The 12,805-nt window shown below is 42.1% G+C and overlaps 1 protein-coding gene across 4 annotated transcripts in view; it reads right to left on the bottom strand.

Annotated features, from left to right (window-relative positions):
- Nucleotides 1-12,805, bottom strand: part of PCBP4 (poly(rC) binding protein 4) — a 135,554-nt gene that overhangs the window by 12,047 nt on the left and 110,702 nt on the right. For 2 of the 4 annotated variants that reach the window (XM_069206745.1, XM_069206746.1), the window contains exons 8-13: nucleotides 8,895-8,969; nucleotides 8,529-8,570; nucleotides 7,936-7,992; nucleotides 7,529-7,604; nucleotides 2,488-2,540; nucleotides 1,739-1,908 (exon numbers count right to left, since the gene is read on the bottom strand). In XM_069206745.1, the coding sequence (XP_069062846.1) occupies nucleotides 1,739-1,908; nucleotides 2,488-2,540; nucleotides 7,529-7,604; nucleotides 7,936-7,992; nucleotides 8,529-8,570; nucleotides 8,895-8,969 (473 nt within the window). The remainder of the gene's footprint in view (nucleotides 1-1,738; nucleotides 1,909-2,487; nucleotides 2,541-7,528; nucleotides 7,605-7,935; nucleotides 7,993-8,528; nucleotides 8,571-8,894; nucleotides 8,970-12,805) is intronic. The other 2 variants (XM_069206747.1, XM_069206748.1) reach the window with 1 other exon arrangement.

The raw sequence follows: 12,805 nt of genomic DNA, 5'->3' as shown, positions 1-12,805 counted from the left end.
CAATGTATGAGAAGTTTAAAAGTTAATTTAAGTATAGATTTTGTACTAAAATAATACTCTTCCAGTACAAAACACACTCTAGACATCACACACCTTTGCACTATAGTGTAAAGTTGTGTGCAGGGCACTAGGCAGCCTGTTTGTGCATCACTAGTAGGGAAGTGAGTAGCAGTGCCTTATCTTAGTTGCGATGGCTCTGCAATGCTTTCTCCCCCAGCGCCACGCAGCACATACACTTTTCTTGCTGCACTTCTAATGAGTAAATCTGCTGCTTAGTCTTTCCCAAAGAAAAATCGTTGGCTAGCATTACAATATTAACTTGTGTTGGTTAACTTGTGTCAGGCTGAGTTTCAGTTCACACACCACACGCTTAGTTGGTCTTGGACTGCTTGACTTCGCTACCCTGAGGATCAATTTGCAAAGGGAGATACTTGATGTTCAGTTTTGGGTCCATTCTTAGGGTTAAACACTACAACAGCAATGGTAAATGGTTCTGATTGACATCGTACTAACCTAGTAAATTCGGACTGCCTTGAGACTCCTAAAAAGGACCCCACTGTGGCAAAACCTATTTTGAGCAGTAGTCTTCTTAGTGAAGTGTGTTGTGATGACTTGATTTTCTCTTTTTGTTTTTTCCCCATCTGCATACCTCCCTCTTCATCCAATAGAGGTTCACTCACTCATCCCAGAGCTACTTATACTTTTGCAATTTTGTTTATGTGGTGTGTACATTTACAAAATGTTGATAACCAGGAGCTCTGAATATGGATCGTAATATGGAGGTTGAAGCAATACTGTCATAGGGTTTGGTGTGTTTCTTTTGTTTTTGCACATTTGTACTGGACTAATAAATATGATTGAAAAAGGCATGGCTTGTTCAGCATAAGCTGAGAACTTTCTTACATATTTAGAAATCCAAGATACTTTTGAATCTCCTGGATAGAGTTAACACTCAACATCAAGGACCAATTGGGCTTTGGGGACACCCCTTTTTTTAGTTAGCTTTTCAGATTGTACATACTTAAGCTTTCCTTTTCTGTGAATTATGTAAAAGTCTGCATATTCCCTTCTTCTTTCTATACTGTGCAAAATTCTGCTTACATATTTGATTGTCACATTAACATTTTTTACAAGAAAAGTGCCCTGCCCTCAAACTATTAAAAGTGGGGGTGTAAGGGCCAGTCGGCCATGACACCTTTCTACCTTTCCAGTTTGATCTGCAGGCGAGCTAGCAGAATGCACCCTTAGACTAGACCAAATCTTCTCCTTACCTTATACTTGCACAGTAAAACACAGTTTTCTGTCTATAATGCTGGTGACAGGTTGTGAAGAGCTCAGAGGTGAGAGATACTGTTTGTGTAATGAAGGTGCCAGACTGTTATTAACCTTGAGGGACAGGGATGCTCCAGGTCTGTCTGGATCTACTAGTGCTAGGCCTTGGTAGGCAGTGAGAGAGAGTATTGTTCTATAGGGGTCCTGTAGATGATGGTGCTGGACTGTGATTTCACTGAGAGATTGTCTTGGCTTCTCTTGGTTCAGCCTACGGCAGATATATGTGAAGAGGGAAACATAATCTCAAGCTGAATCTTGTCCCTAGTGGCCCTTGCCATGCTGGGCAGTGGAGTTGGAAGAGAGAGGTTGTGATGATCTTGTGGTATCTTGACCCTTCTGGTGCCAGGGTGTGATGGGTAGTGGATGGGAGATTTGCATTTTTTTCTTCCCTGTGTTGACATCTTACCAGGCTGTGATAAGGTACTGAGCAACAGTGATGCTGTTTGCAGTCCCCGTGATGGTGACAAGTCGTTCCGTGGATCCCTCCTCCTGGCTCCCGATTCGAATAAGAGCCCCAGACATCTGACGGATTTCCCGGATTTTACTTCCTTGTCTTCCAATCACACAACCAATGCACTGTTGGATGTAAACACATGTAGAGATGTGGTGTGAGGGGAAAGTAAAGGAGAGGAAGCAAAAGAAAATGGGAAAAGTGGGAAACCGCAAAGCTAGTGAAAACATGGTTAAAAGCTACAGGTTAGTCAAATATAGGATTAGAGGTGAGTTAAACTAGTACACTGAAGGAACAAATAAAGGTACATGACAGGGTTAAAATACATGGATAGGGACTACAAGGGGATAGGTACATGTCAGAGTTTGAAAGAAGGGTAAAAATGATATGGCAAGGTATTCTATTGACTAATACAATTCGAATGCCTGCAAGATGGCAAAGGAGGCATATACAGTGAAGGGGGTAAATACGTAGGGCAAATTCAGGAAAAGAGCTTTACATAGAGAAGTTGCACAGAAAAAATAGAAAGGGCACCATCATAAAGATTAGCAAACGTACAGTCCATCTTTAACTGAGAAAGTTATTTATGTACAGCAAAACACTGAATCTAGTTTGCGTATACTGCAGAACTTCCATGGTTTCGCCACAGCCCATCCTCATAGCATTGGACACAGGTGTAAGGTGGAAAAAAGAGCACCACTTACGTCATTAGGGATGAGGAACTCCTGAGAGGTGGTGGGGGCACTTGTTTCTAGAGCTGCAGAGAAGAGGGGGAGGAAAGAAAAGAGTAGGAGGCACAAGTAAGGAGAAGATTCAAGGGATGAAAGACGGGGGCACAGGAGATTCGGTTAAAGGAGGTTAGGGAAAAGCAGAAACGGATGGAAGGAGTGAAGGGTGGAGGGAGTAAAGGAGAAAGAACAGAACAATGGAAATTAAATGGAATAAAAATCAGAAAAAGGGGTTTAAGTGAATGGGGAGAGATTGAAGTTTAAAGCGTAATAGCGGATGAAATGTGGTGGGAGATGGAAAAGAATATGTGACAGGGGAGGTAAGAGAGAGAGAGGAGCACAGGTAATAGAAAAGGAAGGAAAAAAGAGTAATAAAGGAGAATAAAAAGTCAGGATGAGGAGGCAGAAGAGAGTTATGGACGTGGAGAAGATAAGGAGATGGCACAAAAGAGAGGGAAGGAAAGGTGCGATAAAAGGACGGGACAAGCAGACGTGGGGATGAGGTAAAAAGAGGGGAGGCAGTAACAGAGCACACGAGAGGGAGAGCAGGAGGATGGGAAGTGAGGGAGTTGGTGGGGGAGACAGAAATAGAGATCATTACTGAACAGAAGTCTCAGTACAATTATATGCTGTGAATGTTATACCCTGATGGTCTGTCTCCCATGACAGACAGACATCTCATACAAACTTGTCTGGGAGGGCCTGGTAGGTGAGGGGTCTGTGCCCAAACTTGTATGAGATGACGTCTGATCATTGTGAGAGGTGCCTCGTAATCTCAAAAAATGACGTAAGAGCAGAGCTTGAAAGTCATACTCTTTCATAGTGCAACATGTAAGGCGTTTTTTTTAAAAAAATGGAGGAAAAAAGGAGTGACTCTCAGTGAATTTTGAAACAACACTTTTGACTGTTCTGACCTTTAGAGTCATGTCTCAGCTAATGAACATGCCCCACATTCTTATGCTTTCTCACGCCCCTTCATAGTATGTTAGCTGACTGTTCAGTGGAGTTATTAGCCAGGCGGCAAAAACTATAAACAATGACAAACTATAGTTTGCCTGAGTGGTAGCTCATTTAAACAATATCAGTTCCAGGTCTGGCCAGCCAGACTCTAAATCACAGAGAGGTGCTACTAAGTTCGAGCTGGTGGTCACCAAAGAAAGTGTGTGCTATAGGCAGCTGCTGGACAAAAGCAGACTATGCATTCAAACATGTGTAAAAGATACTAGTGAGATGGAAGGAGCAACTAGACCAAACTAATCTATGTACTGAGACCTGTGTCATGATCTGAGATAGTCCTCGAGGAAGTGCAAGGATAGGGAGACCAAGGTGCCTAGATATTGAGAGTGTCCTGCATCACACAATTAATGATCTCAGAGAGAAGGTAAGGGTACTTAAACAAAAAAAACAGAAAACGTTACCTACCTGTAACAATAATAGGAATCTTTCCCGAGTTCATAACATCATTAAAATCTATAAAATGGTGGAGAGGGCCACAGAATAGGTTTTTATACATCTACAAGTTTTTAGACAAATCAAAACATAGAAACCTGTTCCTTCTACCTTTAAGACTGAAAGTTCTTTGAAACAAAACATCCCACAGAGCAATAATCCAGTGCTGCTAGTTAGCTCTCGAGTACTTTAAATCTGAAGACATATTGTGAACAATGCATTCCTTTTTCCCATAGGCTCTGAAGATAAATTTGACCAAAACCTAGCACTGCAAACATGAACCTTTCTATTGACTGTCATGGGATATTCTTCACATTCATGACCTATTCAATAGAGCACAGTATGATGGACTGTGAGGAAATAACACTCTTCCATAAAGGCTTTAGCAAAGTCTGACTAACTGAAGCATGTTAACTAGAATGGAATCAGAAATGAATACAAAACGTATGAACTCCTCATATTGTTGCAGCCTGATAGTTGCCAACTCGAGGGATATTTCCTAAATCGTGCTTTGTGACCTGTTTAGGAGCAATTTTCCTTCAACCATCCACATGCAATAAAAGAGATAATCTCTCTCAAAAAATACTTCTTCAAGACAGCCAAATTTCGTTTATTAGTTCCATGTACAACAAAGAACCACCTAGACAATGGTGGTTCATCATGCTTGAAGAGAAAGCCTGGTGAACAGGAAAAGCAGAAAGAAAGTTTGGTAGAAAACAGGAACAGGAATTGTCATTAACTTTGTTGCTGTGAGTGTGTGTTCTTCCATGCACGTGTGCGTATATGTGTGTATAAACTCCTAGCATTTTCCAGTATCTATCTAATCTTCTTCACAAGAAGAAATTACAATAATTATTTAATGTAGTCGATGTTCTAATCCATGGTTAGAGGCGCTGTGTTGCCAAAAATCGAGTATTTAATTGCGTCTTAAACTGTCTATCAAAGATGTGCCTTTCTTACAGCTAGGCAGTTCAGCATTAAGCCATTCGAGTTGTTTTTAAACTGCAGAAATTCAATAACCTGCTGGCTGATCTGATAAATTCACATATGTGTGTGGCATCATCTAGAAACTCCACGAAAAGACTTTCAAAATATCTCACGGATTTGATATTGTGATATACTCACTTTTATGGCTTTTCTGAATCTTGATCTCAAACAAACAAGGAATTACATGGGGCCTGTAAGTTCAAGGACACAAAGTCCACACATCATAGCAAGGAGAATTTGTGAAGAATAGTCCTTCATCGGGCTGCCAGGCCCTTATACTTTCAGAGAATTCAAAGATAAAATCGAAAAGCAGGATATAAATACCAAATGGAAAGACAGGACAATGTTAAGGAGCTACAGAAAGCATGGATTTTCACTCACAGGCTGATGGGACTTCTGGTTGGTCAAGAGATGTGATTCTCTAACCATCAAAAAAATCCACGCTCATAGCAACAAAGGTGTAGAAATTGTTCCCTGTAGCAAGATGAGACTCGAAAAGTTTTTAGGAAACATGGTTTCACACTTGGCTGCTTAACACTGCAGTCATTTCCTCCTGCAAGTTTGCCTGCAAGAAACACACGATGTTTGGGCTACAGAGGTCAGGTTCGGTCTGCAACCATACCACACCACCACGAAGCTCTGCTGACCCAGGCACATTTCTTTTGGGTAATGTCAGAGTGCAAGTTAAGAAATTAATGTACCAGGAAGCCAAGTCAAAATTTTATAGTACATATGATTCATTACATAGGACAGAAAATATCACAAAATTCTGTTTGACTTTACATATTTTAATGCCCTTCATATGATGTTCTTGTTCCTAATTCATTTGTTTATTGGCATAAGGAATCGTTATACAACTTACATAGGGAAAACTGTTAATTTATATGTTTGTAAATAGTACCCCAAAATGCACCGTTTTCTGCCCCAGTGATTTACAGCAAATCGTGCAGCACAGCAATATGTGTTGCTTGGTAAAAGCGAATATCGTGTAGAATTCTGGGGAAAAATCTATGGAAAGATAAATTAAATCTTGTGATTGATTTCAGCTCTAACTTCCATTATAAGCCTCTATTCCTAAAAACGTGGAAGTAGGTCTAATTAGTTATATAGTGCTTAATCGAATTAATTTATCTCATCCAGGAAATATATAAAAGGTATTTTGGGAGGTGTAAGGGAGGTAAGACACCCCCTTTCTTGTTGCGGTTTCTTTTGTGTGCATACTGCATGCTAAGCTCAGAGATGGCAGCACCATCTCACATGGACGGGAAGCAGGGTGTTACCTCCATGTACACAAAAACTGCAGCGAGAAGCAGACATTTTGGTCAGTAGTGGGTATTCCTTTGTAGGACGTTCACAAAACTCATTCTTAGCCCTACAGTCATTTTCCGAGGCAGTGTCAGGGGTAGTGACTTGTTTGTCTAACCTCCAATACCATTCCACCTCCAGAACAGCAAAGATGCCAGCAAAGACTCCCATGTCCTAATCAGGAGGGCAACAATACCCAGTGTATACACTCTCCGATGACTAGAGATCATCTCTATGGAATCTAAGAAGCCCACCTATTGTGTAATTAATATACACCAGTTGTAGTGAGAAATCTGCAAAATAACCCACTTGATGCAGTAAAACACTTAAACTATCAAGACCTTAGAAACAAATGCCACAGAAAAATCTCAACTGAAGTGGCCGCCGAAGAGCATAGCTTTAGCGAAATGTTCCAGTCTGAAGTGCTCTCAGCCTTTAGTGCTTAGGATCTCTAATTTCTAAAGAGGTGTCTTTGCTTGCTTTTTAAAAATTATGGGGGTTATTCCAACTTTGGAGGAAGTGGTAATCCGTCCCAAAAGTGACGGTAAAGTGACGGATATACCACCAGCCGTATTACGAGTCCATTATATCCTATGGAACTCGTAATACGGCTGGTGGTAAATCCGTCACATTTGGGACGGATTACCACCTCCTCCAAAGTTGGAATAACCCCCTATATGTCTAAAACGGTTTTCCTAGATGTCCCTGGACTTGTGGGAAGTGATCTTGAGGTTATGAAAATGAGGGACATCCCACGATAAGAATAAGCTTGTTATTGAGACTTGCAAGGGCACCAAGGAGAAGACAGTGACATGTGGAGTGAAATGTAGAGGTAGCATAGACACTGAGAAAAGCAGCTTCACAACAGCCTACCCTGCAGCACATCCACAATTTCCACAGAGGAGAGTGCTCTGGAATGAGGGAATAGCAATAGGCAGATTAACACAGTTTAGGTACTGAGGCATGCTTCATTGTCATTGATTTGAGGGACTCAAACGGAAAGGAGGAGGCAAGGAAAGCAATTAGATCGGCAGGTCAGCCTGCCTAGTTAGCCTTGGAAATGAGACCTGTGCCATCATCAAAGATGGGATGATCCTACAGCGAGTATGGATAAACGTGCATGCATGAGCCAACATGACACCAAGGGAAGGCAGATGTTTGCCAGCCCAGATCAGAGTGGGTATGCGCCCTACTAGATACAGCAAATGGCCTTGGCATATGGTGCAGAGAAATCTTTATTTTTATGCCCCAATCAGGAGGCAGATAATTTTCTTACCTGAAATCATGGCAGGCACCTGTGGTAGTGCAGAAAATGGGTTCTGATGCAGGGAATACTGCTGCAGTTTATTCACCTATAGGATTCAAAGAGAGACAAGGGGTAATATCACTACTGAGATTCATCAGCCATGCACAGAATGTACAGGACCAAGAGAGTCCTGGAAGGTGGGAGGTCAGGCCTCCCAGAAAGGACGAACTGGGAGAGGTACGAGTGGAGGGCCTAAGGGGACTTGGGCACGGCTACTGGGTGGAAGTGTCAGACTTCTCAGTGAGGGAAAGGCATCTCTCTTGGAGGCATTGGATCTGTACAGCCTATGTGGCTAATTGTCTAGAGAAGACAGCAGGGAAGGTGCTCACAGGGTGGTGGGTGATATGGTGGGGATGAAAAGGAACTATAGAAGGCACCTGTGAGAGTGCAGAAAACGGATTCTGAACGGTGGCACACTGCTGCAGCTTTTTTACCTAGACAGCCGAGAAAGAAAGAGAAGACAGAGCTTCAGAACTCCTCCCGAAGCAGAGAACATGTAAGGAAACCACAGGCAGGACTGAAGAATAATGGGGGGTGTAGGCTACATGTAGGCTACAGCTGACAACTCATCCACAGGCAATGCTAGTGCTCAATCCTGAGAGGATCTGCTGGGATGGAAGAACAAAGCAAAGGGAGATTAGCTGTGTAGGTGGAAACATCATGGGAATTTGGGAAGCTTTCAGAAAAGTGTAATTGGGGTACACAATCCGTGGCCTGATTTACAGCCTTAACAACAGAACTTGAATGTGTCATTTCTTGTTACTTTAAAATGTTCTTTTGTGACAGAGATGTCACAGGTTTTGTGTATCGTATATATTAGCGAAGGTCTCGTGGTTGGACCTCAGAGTGGGTGGGGTAACCAAAACACGGCTTTCAAACCATACATGGAACTTGCAGGAGATCTTATTATGATTTATCAGGGATATCAGGAGAAAACACAATATACCAAAAGAACAAACGCAGATCTTACCTCTGCATGAGTCACTGGGAATTGACCATGAACTGGAAACCCCTACAAAGTAAAACAAACAATACAGTCAGCACCTTTTAGACACTTCTGGCTACCTTTCACCAGTTTAATGATTATTACACTTTCTGTCCTCCTTCACTAGACTATTGATAACATTCCTACCCCAAGTGGGGGATAGCTTTCTGACTGGTCAAGAATAACATTTACTGACCATGCAATCATCGGAGGTCCCATAGTGTCCCAAAGAAAACTATCCGAAACAATGGTAAGGACAGACATTCCCAAACACCATTAACTAAAATTTAGGTAGCCCAAGTAATAAATAATGATTAGGGAAACCGTACCTCATATTATACAAATCGTTACCTGATTGGCTGAGAGGAGAGCCATTCCCAGGGACATGTTTGGGCAATAGGGAATGGATGGTCCCTTTGGACTGGTCTAAAATGAAAGAAACGAGTTGTTAACACCTGCCACTCAAAAGACATTCTTTATGGTAAAATAGAGCGCACTCCTGGCTACAGGAAAAAGCGGCTTTGCCAACGTATGATTGAAGTTATGGAGAGCAAAAAATGACCAGAGAAGTATTTATCATTAAAAACAGCATTCTTCATTCGAGGCCGTAACTACACCTAGGAAAATACATGTCAAGCGTTTCTCCGTTGCTGCGTCACTCCTGTGTGCTCCTTGGTTGTTTTCCATCTCACCATCCTTAGCTCCTCGCTATCCTTTCCCAACCCTCCCATTCCCATTTTTTATTTTTCTCCTAAAGGTATTCTCTTTTTAGAGGGCCTGGCAGTTGCATAATGCTACTAGGATGCTCACACCTTTATTTTGTACTCCTTCACTTAATTATTTATAATTTAATATACTGTTCAAAACTGTTTACTTGCCGTCTTGGAATCGTAAACTGCCATACAATAAAAACAAAAATTCCCACTGATAAATTACGATGTATGCACCTGCACTGCGATGTCATTGCGCTTAGGCGTCCGGTGGTGCCTGTCTTGGAATGCACCTCTTTCATAAAACCTGTTTCAAAATGGCTGCCTATGTATGTAAATATGTCGTGTTGGGCTGGCGGAATCTAGGAGCATATTTTTCCCATTTAAGACAAAATGTATTGGATGGTGACCGGTGACACTGTGTTGGCTATTTCGATTTTGTTTCTGTATTTGTCACTATGCTTTACAAACAAGCACTGGCAAAGCCAATAACCTAGCTCTCGCATTTTAAAGGCAAGACATATTGATTTGCTAGTAATCATTGAACTCAAATGTGCAATAGATGGTAGTAGCAAAGGTGACAAGTAAAGGGAAAACAATAAGATGTCTGTGGTGGAAAAGTGGGTCATTTTGAGTGTTAAGGGTCATGATGGGCTAAATGTCCAATAAAGCAAAGCTGTTTTTACTTGCAATTATTATTTTCTTCCCTGGAAGTCAGGAAATCAGAGGCAAATAGATACATCAGCCCAATTATACAAACCATATGTGACAATGATGCAGTGGCATAATGCACAATGATAATGCCTCCGCCTGCAGAATGGGAAGAGGGGTTCCTACTTCTCCCATATCTCACAGATATTTATTGGCCTTTGGCTGAATGGGGCCCCTGAAGGATTGGTAGGGCCCTGAACAGTTGAGGGCCCACCTGCGCCACAGGGGTGCAGGGGCATGCTTTAAGCCCCTTCAATGATGGTGGATCAGCATTAACAAATACTTAACTATCATGGTGTGCCAGTGATGGGAATATTTTCAAAAAATTAGGCAAAACGCAATAACCCTTAGACCTGGGTAAATAAACATTAAGAACAATATCTGGTCAAAAAAAGGAGGAAGTGGATGCCTTCACTTTCACTGCAAAATTAATTTCTCAAACAAAGGAACCACATGTATTCAATCCGGTATCCTTAAATTAATTCATATTTTATTTATTTACCAAATCATCCACTATAATCTTTTGGTTTAATCACAAATTTCTTATGGTTTTTGATAAGTACTAGGTGCTCCTAAAAATAAAAACACAGTGAAGGTGAATATTGTGATGCATAAAAGTGCCAGTGTTTTACACAATATAGACAGAAAACGTGGTTAAAAATAGAACGTGAGCTTCCAAAAGGCTCCTTCAATCCAGGAGTCCTGAAGTCACTAAGTTATTTACATCAATCCACAATCAATTTTTTGTCGACGTTTTGACCTTTTATACAGATAAAAATCAGCAGCGGGTCATCATCAGGGATGGAAATCTCTCTATTTTGGTAGGCTGTGTATCCTAAGTCTCAAAAATCTCTCTATTCTGATGGGAATAGGCTGTGGATCCTAAAGAGTTGCAACTCAAGCATGCACAACAATGCCTGTGCTTCTCTTGCTGAGAAAAGTTGCTCTCAGGCTGTGTCTGTTGGTAAACGTTCAATATTTTTATTTGAAGGTGCTAAACACATAGGGGAAACCAGCAATGGCTGTTATTTTTTCCTCCATTGAGACAGAAACCTAAACACAAAATACTACAACATGTCCAAGAGCTTATTTAAAATTAAGTACTACAGAGAAGGCCAAGTCTGACCACCTTGATCTGATTTGGGGCTGCTGTTTTATCCCAATTTAGCATTTTGTGGGAAAAAAATTATCATTACATGTTCAAATAGTTTTGCTGCACACCATTTTGTAGCAAGACAATACTTGGTGGTTTAATGTACTGCAAAATCTGATAGAGCACAATTACTGCCCCCTTGGTACCCAATGTGGTGGAGTCCCCCCGTGTCTTGGTCTAAATGAGACCCCTGGAGGATTTGGAGAAGTTTAAACAACCATGGGCCTGATTCAGATCTTGGCGGTAATGGTCCCGCCCTTGATCTTTTCCGACTGAAAACGAGTCCACCGCCTTGAAGGTCGACCCGCCTGATTTAGATGTTGGCAGTCCCATAGGCGAAAGCTCACCCAAATCCCGCTGACTCAGCCAAGGATTCACATCCGTGTTGACGGCGCCATAGGAAATAGTGGCTGATGGTGGGACTGCAGTCACCATTACCACCATGCAGATTTGTATGTGCCTTACCGCCAAGCCATCTGTGGTGGTCTGACCTCCACATGTGGGTTGACAGATTAGGGAGGAAATAGGGTGAAAACGTACCTTTTTTCTAGAATCTACTTCTGTTTTCAACTTAACACGACTGGACAACACTTTCCATTGCTGCTGCCACTGGACCACAGAGAAAACAAACCCCCCACCCCTGTAGCTGGACTCGAAGGTTGGGAACCCGCATTGCCAGTGTATGTTGTTCTTGGTCACAGCATATGAGCTTCGGACCGCTGCATTCATACATGTCACAGTCATTTCTTTATGTTATAGTGACATGCACATGTTGGAGAAACAATTGGGTTAGACATGGATGGGGATACACTGATACATCGCACATATCGCAACACATACACAACTGTCATTTTGGAATCAGTATTCATTGCCAAATGAATGATGGCACCACAATGACAGTACAATCACACTTGTCAACAGTGTCCATGTGTGCACATTGAAAGGGGACCTGTATCTGTCATGATGTGCTTTCAGTTGTGTATGTGAGTCAGTACGTGTATGTGTGTGTGCAATGTGATTGGCTGGTCGATGTGGAGGGAGCTGAAGTGGGTGATGTGGTTGTGTCAGTATTGTGCCACTTGCACCTGGGTTTGATGTTGTGTATGCTGTGTTGTGTTGCTGCATGCAACATTCATATGTGTTGTTGTGCGGCAGTCATTGTCGTGATGTGTGTAGTTGTGCCTTTGTGTAAGTGTGTTTGTGTAGATGAGTGTGTAGTTTTCTTGGTTGTTGTGGTTGTGTCGTGTGTGGGTGCAATGCAAATGGTGTGTGTATGTAGTGTCATGGATGCACGTCAATGTGTGTTTGCGGCATGTACGTGGTGTGTTGTTATGCAATAGTAATGGATATGAGTGTGTATGTGGTTTGTTGTGTCATGCATGATGCAGGTGTACACATATGGGCTAGGTACACTGTGTGTGTGTGTGTGTGTGTGTGTGACTTACCTGTATTCCATAGCCACTGCCATTTTCCAATGTCCAGTGGGTCCAGTGATGGTCTCCATCCATCAGCAATCCGCTGGCAGTACACTGCCTGCTGGATTGTAACATCTAAATATGGTCGGCGAGAACCCGCCCGCCCGATGGCTAGGAAGAATAATCCATCGTGGAGGTCAAATATGCCACAGCAGATTGGCGGTAAAACCACGAAGTTCAAAATCAGGCCCTATGTCTACTGTGAATTTTATA

Source organism: Pleurodeles waltl, chromosome 9, assembly GCF_031143425.1.
Source record: "Pleurodeles waltl isolate 20211129_DDA chromosome 9, aPleWal1.hap1.20221129, whole genome shotgun sequence".
In the NCBI taxonomy this organism is placed as follows: Eukaryota; Metazoa; Chordata; class Amphibia; order Caudata; family Salamandridae; genus Pleurodeles; species Pleurodeles waltl.
This window is presented reverse-complemented; position numbering and strand designations above follow the sequence as displayed.